General features: G+C 41.2%; 3 protein-coding genes across 10 annotated transcripts in view; 2 read left to right on the top strand and 1 right to left on the bottom strand.

Moving 5' to 3' along the window:
* LOC134541074 (5'-deoxynucleotidase HDDC2) overlaps positions 1-5,474 on the top strand; it is a 25,195-nt gene extending 19,721 nt beyond the window's left edge. For 6 of the 7 annotated variants that reach the window (XM_063384274.1, XM_063384266.1, XM_063384257.1 and 3 more), the window contains one exon: positions 4,780-5,263. In XM_063384274.1, the coding sequence (XP_063240344.1) occupies positions 4,780-5,013 (234 nt within the window). In that variant the 3' untranslated portion in view covers positions 5,014-5,263. Of the gene's footprint in view, positions 1-4,779 lie in introns of all 7 variants that reach the window. The other variant, XM_063384222.1, reaches the window with a different exon arrangement.
* LOC134541059 (dynein axonemal assembly factor 4) overlaps positions 5,269-17,255 on the bottom strand; it is a 26,617-nt gene continuing 14,630 nt past the window's right edge. For both annotated transcript variants that reach the window (XM_063384204.1, XM_063384211.1), the window contains exon 7: positions 5,269-5,796. In XM_063384204.1, coding sequence (XP_063240274.1) covers positions 5,560-5,796 — 237 coding nt within the window. In that variant the 3' untranslated portion in view covers positions 5,269-5,559. The remainder of the gene's footprint in view (positions 5,797-17,255) is intronic.
* The window catches only part of LOC134541050 (uncharacterized), a 12,020-nt gene continuing 3,642 nt past the window's right edge, over positions 8,878-17,255 (top strand). The window contains exon 1 of the mRNA XM_063384194.1: positions 8,878-17,012. Coding sequence (XP_063240264.1) covers positions 9,178-14,337 — 5,160 coding nt within the window. The 5' untranslated portion in view covers positions 8,878-9,177 and the 3' untranslated portion in view covers positions 14,338-17,012. The remainder of the gene's footprint in view (positions 17,013-17,255) is intronic.

The raw sequence follows: 17,255 nt of genomic DNA, 5'->3' as shown, positions 1-17,255 counted from the left end.
TCATACTTGAGTTTTACATAAATAAAAAAGAGTTTTTACGTCGTATGAAGAGAATTCAATCCTGGCCCTTATTTTTGTAATCCTGGTATTTCGGGATTGTGCACACAGGATCCCTGGGTAATCCCAGGATTTGGGATTGCAAATAAAAACATTCAGAAAGTATGTAAAAATCAGTTTTTTCATCAATTTTATTAATGCAGTAATTATATGTTCTTACACAATTGTCATTTATGAGCACTCAGGCTTTAATTCAGAGAGTCACATTAGTTTTTCCACAAAAATCAAAGAGATGATCTTAAATTTAAATAATAAACTAACAATATTATGTGTAATTTATAGATTAAACAAATACATATCAACCAATATACCATCCCTATAAATTTTAGTAAGCATTTGAATGCTACATAACAAAAAAAAATCTCATGTATTAAAATAAGAATCTGTCAAACTTACATTTCTTACAGTGAATGTGGCATATGTTATCTAAGTAAAAGTTATTTATTTTCAAGTGAGTGATTGGGATGGTGACTTATGGTATTGGGTAAGAAGGGAAAAAAAAAATGAAACAGAGGTACAATCTGGAAGAACGGGAGAGAAAAAATTTTAGCAATTTTCTATCAAATGTAACACCATAACTAAAAAGAAACCATGAACTGCAAGAAAATATTGTCTATTTACTATTCACACTTGTAAACAATAACAAATTGATTTCCAAATTTAGTACATAACCATTATTTTTGGTAATTAATGTTTTTTTAACCAAAAACAAAAAAATAATTCTACTTACGTGATGCAAGGTGTAGCCTTTTTAGATAAACTGTTACTCAAGTCACAACTTCTCTATGTGCCGGAGCAAACACGACTTAAATAAACTGTTAAAACAAGATGGCGGACAAGAAAGCCAATGTGATAGTGACAGATATAATGAGTGTGTTTCGTTTGGAAATTCTTCGTTTTATGATTTACTTTTCATACCAATTTTTCTTTCTTTGTCAATCCCAAAATTCCAAGGTTTAGGAAACTTATATCCCGAAAATTTTGTAACTGGAAATGGACTGCGATCCTGAGATTGAATCCACTAGTTGTATGTGAGACGTGAATATTGGAAAGGAAGTAATTTCCCCAATGTAATTTGAGCTAAAGTATTGCATTACATTTAATGAAACGTAAATTGGATTTAAGGAAAAATGCTGGTAACTGTGGGAAAACAAATACAGATAACATAAATACGGGGTTTCACTGTACACCTATCCATCACTTAGCACGACTAATTTGTTCCTAAAAATGCTCGTATTATTTGAAATCACGTATTCTGAAGCATTAGTTTCCATAAATAGCAAGGCTAATTTATTTAATGTGTTCCAAAATTGTGAAGAAAAATATACTTTATGTAATATAAATGCGTAGAATAACACTCAACTATAAATATGTCACACCATTAATCTTTATATGCCTCCCATCGCACTTTGTAGGACCAATACGACACAGCGTAACGGAAGATACCTGGTTATGTACAGTGAAACCTCGTTTATTCGTTCCCGCATTGTAGAATTTCCCGGTTTTATTGTTCAATGTCCGTGGTCCCGAAAAAATCCCGCAAGAACAATGTTAAAAAAATCCCGTTTCCATCGTTTACGAATATTTTTTAACCCGGTTTAACGGGTTGAACTTTACAGGCTTATTACCGATTTCACATTCAAATTCCCGAGAATATTATTTTGTTGATCCAACTAATTATATACATAAAAAAGTATTATTAATCATTTAAAATCATAATCAATATTATTTGTTATATATAAAAAGAATGTATATTAATTTTTTTTTCCATATATTTTTTTAATGAGTCCCACTTCATACATCTATTGGTATCAAATAACTAAAATAATTATTTAATTTGTAATGTTGAATTGAGTATCAAATTATGCACAAATACAGTAGAACCCGATTTAACGAAGTGCTATGGTTACCGAAAATGTTTACTCTAAATCAATGTTTCGTTAAATCCGATTTACCGATTTTCAATGACCCCCGCACTCATAATCGCGTCCCTACGTTTCCATATCATAGACAGGGTCAACGCCTATATCTTGTGCTGCCGTGCTATCTCAGACTTTGTCAACTTTCCATCTTAAACGTTTTTGATCTCGCTCGTACGGCCCCCGGTTCGTACTTAGTACTTACACCTCGCTCGTACTTACAGATTTTCAGAAACCGTGAAAAATTAGGCAAAAAAAAAAAGAAAAGTGTAAGAAATACGTTAAAGTTTATTAAAATACAGTTGCAACCTGCAGCGTTTATAACAAATACGAGATACATACACATTGCGTCACAGTAAAAAATTTAAAAAAAATGGCCGCAAATTGATGGAAATTTACTGTCAATAGCGCGCAGTACGTGGAGAAAGGTAATTAATTGTACTCTGTCAGCTGTTGTTACGGCGCGGCGTAGCCGCCGCCGGGCTCTCTATGTTCGCTGAGCTGCGCATGCGCAGTATAACTCACTCAACGCTCCGCCCAGACTCGTGACCTTCCATCAGCAGCCAGCCAATAGACGCGAGTTTAGCGGAAAAAAAATAAAAGCTCCACCGCCCGTGTCCCAGTTTTGTCCAGTTCTAATACCAGTAACATAAATGAATCGTCAAAAAAACGTAACAAAGCTGATATCCAAAAACAGTAAATAAATTAATGTAAAGTAGAATCCCGCCGATGCACGCGGCAGTGTCTAGCCGAGCTCGGCGCGTCCACTATCGCACGAAAAGCCATCTCAGCTGTCATGTTATCTTACCCGCATGCACGAAAAGCTGCTGTGGTAGCTTCTGCGAGAGCGTAAGAAACTCGTCCGGCCAGGCTGGTGGTAGCGGTGGCTTGACGTCATACATGACGTGACGCGACGCGACGCTTACCTCTCCCATCCCCTGCTAATTCTTCAAGGCTCAATCCTTCTAGAGCCACAAACCATGTAAAAACACCCCCTCCCCTTTTACCAACTAACATTTCAACACATTCCCTCCCTTATTTCAACCTTCTGCATGAGAAACTGTCAGCATCCTCCTCCCCACCCACACCGCGTGCGACAAAAGCCAGGTTGTATAGTCCATTCTCGGTAAAATAAAAATTTTTATGGCCTTATATGACTGTCCACCGTTAATAAATAATTTATAAGTTTAAGTTATTATGATACAATTTGTTTATTAGTCTCACAGCAGTTTCTGCTGAAAAATCACTAATACCTCGAATTTTATTGAATAGAAAAATTTAGCAGGGCCGTAAATATATTTATTTTAATGCATAGTTACTTTTCCATCAGCATTCCAGCGTGTTTTCTTTTTTCTTTTTTTACGCTGCGAAGGGACTTGGAAAAGATAATTGCTTGAGCTGTCAAAATAAACATCGCTGACGGCAAGGGCGGGAGCGCATCCTGTCGGTCTGTCGTTGTGATTATCTACTCCAAAAACATGTCACAGCATTTCAGGATAGTATTGTTCTTATATCTTTCGTTTATATCCGAATGTTTTCTACCTGAACCACACAAGTTCCTTCGACACGTTTTGAACGAAAATAACCAGCCGGCTAGCATAGCCGAACTCGTATGACGCGAATTCATTTAGCGCGAGTATTTTATGTATGGGGGGGGGGGGGGGGGGGGTAAAAATTGGCCCGAAATCTCTATTACGACCATTCCGTTTATAAGTCTGTTTTTCTGGAAACCGTGAGTGGTCGCATCAGCGGGATTCTACTGTACCAATTAAAAAGCTAAGCAGGTCGTCAACAGGCAGTGTAGTCAATTCCAATCGCAATCTGTAGTCAAAATCCAAGAAGAAAAGCAAAAAATCTAAGTCCGAACAGCACTTATAAAAAATGTATTCCAAAAACTAAACACCGCGCACAAAGCTCTTACTGAGAATAATGATAATGGCGTATTGGTGTGAGGTGTTCACAAGTTGAAAAAACCTGGAGGATGGGAAAGGGAATATTTGGAAACGTGTGATTATTGGCTAGCACTGTTACTATGCGGGCGTGATTGGAAGATAATGTGGTGAGTCAAGCCAGGGTAAGAAAGGGGGAGGGGGATGCGGACAAAGAAACCCTTCATGACGTGATGTGTCGCGGACAGTATATCTATCCAGGCGCACGCACCTACGCAATTCAGTTACAGCGCCCAGAGTTTTTAAGCAATTTTAACAATTTTTTTTATTTTTTCGTGTTTGGACAGATGATGCAAAGGCACATATTAATATATAGTACCTCCATTCTATTACTGACAACACAGAGTGTATTTTTTAATAAGTTTCCATTACAATTTACTTTCATTTTTTTGGAAATATATATTATAATTTTAATAAATTGGTGTTTTTTGATGGTTCCTGAAAACCTTTACATTAAATCGCTGTTTTCGTTAAATCCGTTTTCTACTGTATGAATATTTTTTGAATACTGACAGACTCCTAATCAATTCCCAAATTGGTATGTAATGAACTCATTAATATGTAAAGCTAAAATATAAAAAACTTAACTCTCTTTTAACATTCTGAGTATGTGGTGACATGACAGTCATATGGAATTGCAAACATCTAGTGCATGGTAATGTATTTGGGTTGCTGGGGAATTAGTTTGAACAAATTTTGGGATAGACTGTATTTATGTCATTGCCACTTGTTTACTGTTTGTCAATGTAGCATATCCTAACATTGTGAATGTGTTTCGCTATGATGTGCAAAACTAGTGGTGAACTTTTAAAAAAATATATATTTATGGTATTAACGCACAGATGTTTGTTTAGGAATACGTAAGCCAGTCCACGCCAGAAGCAAAGTTTGTGAAACAGCTAGATCGAATGGATATGATTCTTCAGGCGTTCGAGTACGAAGTGCAAACGGATGGGACTGCTGATTTGCAAGAATTTTTCGATCGGGTTGAAGATAAATTTTCACATCCATCAATGGTGTCACTGAAAAAGGAAATAGCAAAACAAAGAGAAGAATTTCACAATAATGCATCATCTGATAAGCAATGAATGCTTTTTTTTTTTAACTTAAAAAGTTTTTTTCCTTCCTTTTATTATCTAGAGACAGTTATCAAACTGACATAGTGTGAGATTCTTTTAACAGATCTATTATTTTTTTATTGAATTCATTGGTCACATGAATATCATTAAATGTAATAGTTGTGTTTTCAAGTTAATAAGTAACAACTTGTAACTTCAACAGTATTTTAGGATAGATATGTACTAAAGAAAATTTGAAAAAATATATCCAAGAATACATCAACATTTTTATTTTTTATTTTATTCGTGTTAATATTATAGCACATTACAGCTACTATTATTACTGAAGTAGGTAACTAATAACTTCAACGTATTAAGATGACCCAAAAGTTTGAAATATGTTGATGCAGACTGTCATCTTTGGAAATGAATTTTAATACTTTTATCAGGATTACCGGCTTATAAAGAAAATAATAAAAAAAAACTTTAAAACTGGGTGGAAGTATTAAGTGTATTAACTGTCAGGCCATCTGAATCCTTCATTGTGAAGTAAATGTGCATGACAAGGAAGCAGGGTCAGTGCACGTACTCGTCGGAGTCTGAGTCGCTGGGAAGGCCGTCGACGAGGGCTTGTGTCCTCTCCACGTCCTCGCGCAACTGCTGGTCGCCAGGTTTCAAGGCCAGGGCGGTCCTCAGGTCCACCAGCCCTCGCTCGGGCAGGCCGAGGCGGCACAGGGCGGAGCCCCGGCGGGCATGGCAGCGAGCGCGCTGGAGGGCGTTCAGGGGCACTGCCGGCACCAGCAGCTCCAGGGCCTGCGGCAAGCAGGGCTTCAGAGCTCATTCATTCTTTAAAGCAGAGAATTATTTAAAATATATTGAAAAATGAAATAAAACAAATTAACTTGGGAACAGAGTGTCTAGGGCCACTAAAGTTCCAAAAGTCAAAAAAAGAAAGGAAATTGAAAGACTGGTCAAAAAGTTCACTGCCACCATCATCTGCTTCCAGCTTGTGGCCGGGTCACCAAAGTGAAATGTCTCCATCTTCCTCTATCCCTCCACCAATTCTCATCCTTCACTTTATTTTATCCTTCTTCTCTCTCCTGCAATCCTTTATCTATCTGCTCCTCCCATCTCTTCCTTGGTCTTCCTTCATGTGTACTTCAAATCCATCCTATTCTAGGCAGCCTCTTTTTTACCCATTCTCTGCACATGGCCATACCATCTCATTCTTGCTCCCCACACGAGACAATCACAACATTGCTCATGTTCCATACAAGCTACAAACTTATCCCACATAAGATAAGGACTGGTTTAGGCTTCTGAGAATACTGTTTGTTTTTATTCAAATTGAAAATCAATATAATTCCAAATAATAAATATTTTTCTAATAAAATTTTAACCTACAGTTAAACATTTTTTCCCCCCCACTCTTCACAGGAAATCTCTGAATAAAAAGCAGTGGTGCTGGAAGTTGAGAAACTAAATTATCAGCAGCGTTATCTTAACGTGTGATTTATTTTTTGATGCCTCTCTACAGTTTATTGTCACATGTTAAATACAAATAAATCAAGTAGTTGGTGACTATCTACTTAAATTATGTGGAAATCATCTCTGAAAAGAGGTTTTTAAAAGTGGGTACGTTCATGCGAACTGTAGAAAATTTCATCAAAACATTTGCTCATGTTTAATTTGGATGTATAATTATATAAAAATCACCCATTGATAAAATAAACTTGTAGGAAAATTTTATTGAAAGGTCTGGAAAAAGTTACGAAATTGGTTCACCAGGAATTTATAGACACCCTGTTAAAAGGTTTTTGGTTTCCTGCACATTTTTGTAGTTAATTGTTTGTAAATCAATATAAATCCATATTCCAAGCCATTTGGATAAAAAAAAAAATTGCAATACTATTCTATATTTTATCTATTACGTAACTGCAGTGGATATTTCCTTCGGTTTTTTGTGGGGAAAATTAGACTAAAATATGTATTACTAAATTGACTTAAATGATAATTCACTCATAAATTAAAAATAAATTAATAAATTCTAAGAAAAAAAACTTAATTATTAATTGATGCTTAATGTATTGTCAACAGGGTTCGACTTGTCCGCCTGTCCGAGACAGGCAAATTTCCGTCGGGACAGGTATATAACGAAACGTGCCTGTCCGGGGGGGACAGGTTACTATTAAATTTCAACGTAACATTCAGTAGCCCACTTAAGTCTGTCAGGAGTACCGTATTTACCCGCATAAGGGTCGAGGGTCGCACATTTTATGCCGATTTATTGAGTAATAAAATATGGTGCTATCCTTCCGGGAGTTTTTTTACAGCGCAGTTATTTTACTCCACGTTTTTTTCCACTCCCTTTCTCTTTTACGACTTCCACCGGTGGCGCTAGCAAGGCTGTTGTAGAAGGGGGAGATGGGGAAATCTAAAAATAAACCAGCCAGAGAGACGAAAGAGAGTGTGCGTGCGTGCGGCCATGTGGCAGTGATAACCGGTTTTTCCCTCCCTCCCTCCCTCACTACCTGCCGCCCTTCCACCCTGCCACCCTTTCTCCCTTCCTGGCACCCTTCCTGCCTCCCTTCCTGTCTCCCTCCCTTCCTGCTACCCTCCCTCCATCAATCTCTCTCTTCCTCCCGTCACAAATTCTTCACATGCCTTCGTTCTCATTCGTTTCACGTGTGAACTGGCACCCCAAACAATTAACGTGTCTATATTGACAGGTGTTTATGACGTAAAGGTGCGCAATATTTTAATATTATACATTAGAGTTGTTTGTGCAGCAATGTGGCGATTTGTAAGTGGCGCTTCAAAGCAGCCGGAAAAAAAACGGAAAACTGACGACGACAAGAAAGACTACGATAATCAATATGATAAAAAAGTGCGGGCACGTGAGTTTATTCAGAACTGGTGTACAGAATTTCAATGGGTTCGGTATGATAATGCTCAGAAAAAAATGTACTGCAAAGTCTGTGAAGTGTATCCCAAACTAGCATTCGAGTCGGCATTGGTAAAAGGATGTTCAAGTTTTCGTAAAGAAAACTTGACGTCCCATGCAGCAAGTAGTTGTCACAGGCAGTGTCAAGAATTACAAAATGTGCAAATGTCCACATCAAGTACATCTCTGGCAGAAAAGGCTTTGCAGAGCATAAATAAAGAAGCACTAGCAAAAATGCAGTTGCTTTTTCGTACATCTCATGCACTGGCGAAACATGGACGACCGTTTACAGACTTTAAGTGGCAATGTGCACTCGATAAACAGAAAGGCCTCGATGTAGGCAATACATACCTTACAGACAAAAAGTGTAAAGAGTTCATGACAGACTTGCCAACTTTCGAAACCCTCAATTAGTAAAATACATAAAAAATAATATAACACGCGTAAACTGCTCGCGGCAATTGAAAAATTAATAAACTTTCATGATCACATTTTTTCTAGTAATCGAAATTATGTAATCGTTTTAACATACATTAACATTGCAGACCAACAATCATTCTCATTATTTACCATTATGGAAACATTTTTGTTTAGTATCACATCAAAGAAAAAACTCTGTTCCTTGTGGTACCCTACAAATCAACAGAGTGTACCTTTGTTACAATATACACTGTTATGTATATTGTATAGTTTCCGTGTAAATAGACCTTGGACATTATAAACATTGTTGGCATTGGTCAACACACTTGAGTTTTGAATCTCGCGCGCCGCGCTGCTGGCGATAGTGGCGCTGCTACTTGGCTGCTGTGAGTTGGCTGCCCTGCTTCCTCCGGAAGTCAGTTGTTCTACAAAGGCATGGTGGTAAGTGGTGCTATCGGGTACTCTTGCTATCTGGCGACATCGGTCGCCACATTAAATAGTTTTGTGCAATTCGCTGTTTTATAGTCCATTAATGAACATTTTTGGTCCTCCGGGCCGGATCTAGTTCCGGTATTTTCGTTCATTTTTTTGTGTAATTTTCGTTCGTGCTATCGCGGCGTTGTTAGCCTCGTGTGAAGTGAATTCTCGCACATTGACTAACAGTTTGTGACTCTGAAGTGCTCGTTTTGGTTGGCGGGAGCAGCGATCAGTGTCTCGGCTGTGGTTGAAACGTTTTAACTAGTTCGTTCGACGACTCTAACCTCTAGGTTGAGGTTATGTCTTCCGTTTCATTTGAAAACGATCGTTGAACCCTTTGGTAGTCAATCACCATGGCTGAAGGGCAGTCGGCGCTGGTGCGCATCCGTCTTGCTGAAGGTCGTATTAAGCGAGCCTTTGATCTCGCGCAGATGGTTCCCAGTGATAGCTCAAAAATAAATTTGTTTCGCGCCACAGCGCGCGACCTTCACTGCGTCCGAGAAAGGTTCGAAACGGACTTCGTCATCGTTGAAACAACCGCAACGACCGAAGATGGATTCGATGCTGAGGCGCACACCGCACACTTGGCTGACTTTGAAGAAAAATATTTCGAAGTGATGTCAACATTGGAAGCCATTGAGGAGGTCAAGGTAGTATCACCAGGCACACCCACTACTCAGGTGAGCAAATCTCGTGTGGCTCTTCCAAAAATCTCTCTTCCCAAGTTTGATGGGAGCCCTCAGCAGTGGGCTAATTTCTCTAATTTATTTGTCACCCTGGTAGCCAACAATGCTGATATATCATCAGTGGAAAAACTGGCCTACCTCAAGACCGCCCTTAATGGGGAACCACTTGGAATGGTGCAATCTCTGCCGATCTCTGAAGCGAATTACGAGGTCGCGTGGAAGCTTCTTGTTGGCCGCTACGAGAATAAGAGGCTAATTGTCTCAGTCCATGTAGAGGCCCTCTTGAAGGCCCCAATGGCTGCGTCTGACTCACCCAAGGCTCTGCGCAATTTGTTAACCATTGTAAACGAGAACCTCTTGGCCCTTAGGGCACTGGATGTCCCTGTAGACCAATGGGACTTGATTTTGCTCCCTATTTTGTGCAAGCGGTTAGACTCTGTCCTTCAAACACAGTGGGAGCTTACTCAAACCGATGCCCTTCCAACTGTAAAAAACCTTTTGTCCTTTATCGAAACCCATTGTCGGGCCCAGGAAACTGTGACAGCTTCTCGGTCACATGTTCCAGGTGCAGGACCTACACAGTCAAGGAACCAAATGCCAAGCTGGAGACAGGCTCGTCAATCTGTGAAAAGTTTGGTCAGCTCTCCACAATCATGTTGCGTTTGTAACAGTACCCATGTTGTTTTTAAGTGCCCTAAATTCATCAAGAGTAGTCCCAAGGACAGATATAAGATAGCTAAGGAGCACAAATTATGCCTGAATTGCTTGTCACCATCTCACGCATCCAAGGATTGTTCATCATCATCGTGTCGTTATTGTGGATCCAGGCATCATTCTCTGTTGCACTTCGAGCAACAGACAGCCATCAACCCTGGTCCGGGCAAGGATGCTTCAACCACACTCATTGAACCAAACCCTGCAACTGTTGCAGTTGCTGCCGCTCTACCAAGTGAAGCAAGAACAGTGTTATTATCAACAGCACAGGTACACGTGTTTGATTCAAGTGGAACTCCAATGGTCGTGAGGGCTCTGTTGGATACTGCCAGCCAAGCTAGCTTCGTCACAGAGAGCTGTCTGCAAAGATTGAGGCTTACTCGTAGAAGATCTCATCTACCAGTACAAGGTTTAGCTAACACTTCAGTGAATGTGGCCAAGTCATGCGCCTCCATTGTTATGGCACCAGTTGGTAGCACGAGCCCCCAGTTTGCAGTAGATGTATTTGTAATTTCGAGAATCACCTCCAATTTGCCAAGTGCCAAGCTGAGCGCCAGGGTCCGTGGTGCAGTGGCACATTTGAAACTTGCCGACCCTGCATTTGACACCCCTGGTCCTGTTGATCTGTTAATTGGTGCAGAGTTAGTTCCTAGACTCCTTACTGGGGCCAAAATTGACGGTTCACCCGTAGCTCTGGACTCTGTGCTTGGGTGGATACTGATGGGACAGGTGGACACACAAGTCCCATCATTGACTGCAACATCTTTGTGTATCTCTCTTCTCACTTCACACCCTCCTTTGGATGAGGTAGTAAAAAGGTTCTGGGAATTAGAGGAGTTTCCTGCGACAACACACAAGTCTCCTGAAGATGTCAAATGTGAGGAATGGTTCAGTAAAACTCATCTGAGGTCTGGAGATGGGCGTTACAGTGTATCACTGCCCTTTCGGCAACCTCTTCTGAAATTGGGTGCGTCAAGGCCGCAGGCTCTTAACAGATTTCTTCGTCTTGAAAATCGTCTCAAGTCTGATCCCAAATTGAAGGCCATGTATTCAGAGTTTATGAGTGATTATGTAGCTAGTGGTCACATGGAAGAAGTAACAGAGTCACAGATTCCTTCAGCGTCGTATTATATTCCCCATCACTGTGTGGTTAAACCTGAAAGTTCAACTACAAAACTGAGGGTGGTTTTTGATGCATCCGCCAAGAGCTCTTCAGGTGTTTCGCTGAACGATGCGCTCTTTACTGGCACCCGGCTTCAACGGGACATAGTTGACCTATTGTTGAGTTTTCGTCTGCATGTAGTAGTCTTCACTGGTGACATCAAACAGATGTACAGACAGATAGGTGTACACACTCATCAGGATTATCAGCACATTGTTTGGAGGTTTAATGATGCTGAACCTGTGAAGGATTATCGTCTCAAGACTGTAACCTATGGTGTCTCTGCAGCACCGTTTCTCGCATTACGTACACTTCAACAATTGGCACAGGATGAAACCGAGCACTTCCCAACTGCATCACAGGTCTTACTTACAGATGTCTACGTTGACGATGTTGTCACTGGATCTAATTCGGTTGATTCTGCCTTGGCCATTCAGAGGGAGCTTATAACACTCCTAGGAAAAGGAGGCTTCAAGCTGCGCAAATTTATGAGCAACCACCAAGCTCTTCTGGATTGGTTGCCAGTGGAGGATATTGAGATCCCACAACCATTTTCATTGGATTCGGACGATTGTGTCATTAAGGTCTTGGGTCTGCAATGGAATCCTGTGTCGGACACATATTCCTACAAGATACAGCCTAGTTCTGGCAATGCCACAAAAAGGACAATCCTGTCAAATCTGGCTAGGATTTTTGATCCTCTTGGGTGGCTCACCCCACTGAGTATGTTTGCAAAGCACCTGATCCAAGTCTTGTGGGCACGGAACCTGGGCTGGGATACTGAACCACCGGATGACATCCTAAGCAACTGGAAGAACTTCAACACTCAGCTGTCACAACTGTCATCAGTTACCATTCCCCGACTGATTCGAGGACAGGCAGGAGGTTCCTACCAGTTGCATGGATTTTCGGACAGCTCCGAAATTGGTTACGCAGCAGTTGTGTACTTGCGCATTGACAACCCTGATGGTACAGTTCTGGTACACTTGCTGATTGCCAAGTCGAAGGTAGCGCCACTCAAGGTTCAGTCGCTGCCTCGCTTAGAACTATGTGGGGCCCTTTTGTTGGCTCGCCTGCTTCACCATGTCATTGATGCCTATGGAGCGACACTGCACTTCAGTTCGGTTACTGCCTGGACTGATTCACAGGTAACTCTTGCCTGGATAAACTCTTCTCCACATGAGTTAAAGACCTTTGTGGCAAACCGGGTTAGTCACATTCAAGAGCTAACTCGTCCAGAATGGTGGAAGCATGTTCGTTCTGAACATAACCCGGCAGACTGTGGATCCCGTGGGCTTCTGCCAGCACAAATTGTATCTCATCCTCTGTGGTGGTCTGGCCCTTCATGGCTGAAGAAGGCTGAGGACCAGTGGCCTGAAGGTATTCCGTGCATTAAGGCTTCTGACGTAATCCTGCTTGAAAGGAAGGTAGTGGCATTGGGAACTTTTATCTCCCCTGGGGACTTGGACACATTATTGGAACGTTTCAGTCGGTTGACAAGGCTGTTGCGTGTTACTGCCTGCTTGTTCAGATTTATCAACAATTGTCGTCATCCACTGGAAGGACGGGCCATAGAAGAGCTGTCATCGAAGGATCTAAACACTGCCCTAGAGTTCTGGATACGTTATGTTCAGTCCATGTGCTATCGAAGTGATTTAATTGCCTTGAAGAAGGATCAAATCACCTCCCCACAACTTCGTAGATTGCTACCGTTCATTGACTCCAAGGGAGTGATTAGGGTGGGCGGCAGACTGTCTCATTCGGATCTGCCCTTTGAGCAGAAGCACCCAGCCCTTCTTCCTAAATCGAATCCCCTGACAAGACTGATCATAGGTCATTACCATGAAGTTAATCAACATCCGGGAATACAAGCACTCCAGGCCATTCTCAGGGAGAAGTTCTGGATTATGGGGGACAAGCGTGCAATCACCAACCTTGTGCACCGCTGTGTGCGTTGTTTTCGTGCATCTCCATCATCAGTTGCTCCGCTGATGGGAAACCTTCCAGCTATGCGGGTTCAGCAGGTAAAACCGTTCTCAAGGTCGGGGGTTGATTACGCTGGTCCATTCTTGATTAAGATGGCCCGTCTTCGCAAGGCTGCTGTGCTGAAAGCATATCTATGCGTGTTTGTCTGTTGCGCAACAAAGGCAGTACATATCGAGCTAGCCTCGGACTTATCGACAGATGTGTTTTTGGCTGCCTATAAACGTTTCATTGCACGTCGAGGACGTTCCTCGGACATCTACAGCGATTGTGGCACCAACTTTGTTGGGGCACGAAATCAGCTCTCCGAACTACAACAACTCCTCACGTCGTCTTCCCATCAAACAACAGTGGCTTCATCGCTCGCACATCTTGGTGTGACTTGGCATTTCAACCCGCCAGCTGCTCCTCACTTTGGGGGTTTATGGGAAGCGGGTGTCAAGTCGTTCAAGTCCCATTTGAGGAGGGTGATAGGAGAGCAGATCCTAACGTACGAGGAGTTAAACACAGTATTGGCTCAGGTTGAAGCAGTGTTGAACTCAAGGCCGTTGTGTCCCCTCAGTGCGGATCCCAAGGACTTCACTCCTCTGACCCCAGGCCATTTCCTGACGCTGGAACCGTTAGTGACAATACCCGAACCAGATTTACGTCAGGTAAAAATGAACTGTTTGCATCGCTGGCAGCTTGTATCCCGACTACATCAAGATTTCTGGCATCGCTGGCATCGGGATTACCTGCACACGCTGCAACAACGTAGCAAATGGCAGAAAAGGGCGTCAGGTCTTGCCCCCAACCAGATGGTGCTGGTCAAGGAAGACAGGCTTCCACCTCTGCAATGGCCGCTGGGGCGCATTGTTGATCTTCATCATGGAACGGACGGCGTGGCACGAGTGGCCACTGTACGCACTGTCACAGGCACTGTCAAACGGCCAGCAGTGAAATTATGCCCGCTCCCCTGTGACTGTTGAAATCGGTGATTTCAAGGTGGGCGGTATGTTATGTATATTGTATAGTTTCCGTGTAAATAGACCTTGGACATTATAAACATTGTTGGCATTGGTCAACACACTTGAGTTTTGAATCTCGCGCGCCGCGCTGCTGGCGATAGTGGCGCTGCTACTTGGCTGCTGTGAGTTGGCTGCCCTGCTTCCTCCGGAAGTCAGTTGTTCTACAAAGGCATGGTGGTAAGTGGTGCTATCGGGTACTCTTGCTATCTGGCGACATCGGTCGCCAAATTAAATAGTTTTGTGCAATTCACTGTTTTATAGTCCATTAATGAACATACACTGATATCAGTTAACTTCCAGTAGAATCTCCCTGGAGTACTGGTAATGAAAGCAACCTTGACACTATCATTTTCAAACTTGCATCACAAAATGTTACTACTAGTGGTGGATATAATTTGGAGTCAGAGTCGTTGCTGCCGTCGGTCGCGACTGTAAATGCCACAGTTTGTAAATTACAAAAATTTTATAGTTGCATCTGTTGCCATTTCTTTCACGATAGCCGTCGACTTTGTTCTTGCGCAACCAAATTTTTTTGCTACTTCAGAATTTGAAAACATTTTTCTGAATAACGGGCCCGCGTGATCCAAATCATTTGAAGGAATATTATGTTCAACCAAAAAGTTTGTAAACATACATTTGCACGTATTACAGCATTGTCTGTGCTATTATTTTTAGCGAACTAATCACTAACCTTTGAATTGACTGCGACACTTTTAACATTTGCGAGATGTTATGAACAGTTCACGTGGAGATTGATGTCATATTTTCCGCCGTGCCCAATGTTGATGTCGCATCTACACACTGAAAAAAAAATGCGAACTGTGTTCCCTTGCTTGATTTAAGAATACACGGAAAATCCCGCGTGTATGTATCACGAATGCGTATCACGTTTCGGGGGCATTTTCTTCCTCACTTGATTCCACTTCCGTTAATTCTGCACATAACACTTTTTATTAAAAACATGCAATAAATTCGTTTCCTAACCTGTAATAAACAAAATCAAAATTGGCTCAACTTTAACTGAAGAATCACAACATACGCTTATGCACGACACCATCTTGCCAAACTAAAAATGCTATTTAAACTGGTTCGTGATTGGTTGTAAGCGCATCAATGTAACTGAGGCGGCCAATAAGGAAAGATATACAATCGAACAACAAATTACGTGATTTGCTGGCCTTCGACCAATAATATAACTCAATTACCGCACTCGTTTCCACAGCAACAACACATGGCAACAGCATTCACAAACCATACAATAAAACATTTAAGGCAAACGGAAAATACATGTTTTAATAAACGTCTCGTACTTAAAATTCGTAAAAAATGCAGACATCCTCGTACAATCGTAAAACGGACATGATTTTCGTACATTTTACGAAAAAATCGTAAAGGTTGGCAAGTCTGTCATGAGTGTAATTGCTGAAACTGAATTGAAATCATTAGAAAATAATTTGAAAAGTGCAAATTATTTTTCTGTGATGTGTGACGAGTCGACCGACAGTGCTGTGCTTGAGCAGGTCATTGTGTATGTGAGGTACGCACTTGAAGGGGAGATCCATACTGACTTTGTAGCAGTCAGGCATGTCGACAGGCCTAATGCTACTCAGATATTTGAGTGCATTTTAACCGTTTTACATGAATATTGTGGTTATGACAGTGTGAACATGAAGAAACACTTGGTAGGCTTTGCCAGTGATGGTGCAGCTGTAATGAGAGGTTTACGTAATGGTGTACAAGCGAAATTGAAAGAAAACATGCAACCAAATTTAGTTGCTGTTCACTGCATGGCTCACTGCTTGGAGCTCGCTGTAAAATCAGCACTCGTCCAAATACCACTACATTCTAAAATTGACATTTTCTTGAGAAAGGTTTATTCATTTTACCATCACAGCCCAGTTCATCGCAGTCTTCTAAAGAATTCCTGCGAAACACTTAAGATCAAGTTTTACGCGCCCACAAGAGTTGAGGAACTCGTTGGATTCCACACTTGAAATCATGTGTCACAAATGTAATCAAAATAATTCCTGCTCTTCACTTGACTGCAACAAATCTACTGCAAGACTCCAAATGTGATGCATCCACCAATTTAACATGCAAATTAGTTAAAGAATCTTTGCAAAGTTTTGAATTGGTACAGTACAGTGGCGTAGCCAGGATTTGCGTATGGGGGGTGTTAAGAAGCATGGCCCCCCTCCCCCCGTATTAAAGCGGGGGGTCCGGGGGTCCTCCCCCGGAAAAATTTGGTTTTTAAGGTGTAAAATAGTGCTATTTTAGCAGTTTTCGGTGCTTAAATTTAAATATTGTAATGGTAAAAATTTTATTAATTTTAATATGAAATTTGTTTGAGTGATGAGTAAGAAATTAATTAAAGATTTGGTGCTAAGGGGGGGGTTCGAACCCCTAAAACCCCCCCCTGGCTACGCCCCTGGTACAGTACCTGCATTTCTTTTGTGACATACTCTGTGCATTGAGTTACTTATCACAGTCTTTCCAGGTCTCAGGTTTGACAATAGCAGAGACAAATTCAACCATACAAGAGACTATTTGCATGTTGCAGAAACTGAGAATCAGTGAAGGTTTTCATTTACGTTCTTGGAGAAAATCGATGGAACCGGACGGAAGACAGCTGAAAGGTATTGCTTTACATTCCTCAAACAAGACTGGTGCTATAAATATCATTGTTAGATGTCTGGAATCTCGACTCACAGATAAAGACACTGAAATGTCTGAATTACTTGTTGCAACCAATATTTTCAATTTCAAAACATGGCCTTCTAATAATGAACAACACTTTGGTGACACATCCATCATTAAGATGTTACATTTTTTTTCAAGATCCCTTGTGAACAATAATGTTCAGTGTGAAATGGTGGAGC

The sequence above is a fragment of the Bacillus rossius genome, chromosome 1, assembly GCF_032445375.1.
Source record: "Bacillus rossius redtenbacheri isolate Brsri chromosome 1, Brsri_v3, whole genome shotgun sequence".
Taxonomy (NCBI): Eukaryota; Metazoa; Arthropoda; class Insecta; order Phasmatodea; family Bacillidae; genus Bacillus; species Bacillus rossius.
The sequence above is the reverse complement of the archived record's forward strand: the minus strand, read 5'-3'. Positions and strand labels throughout refer to the sequence as shown.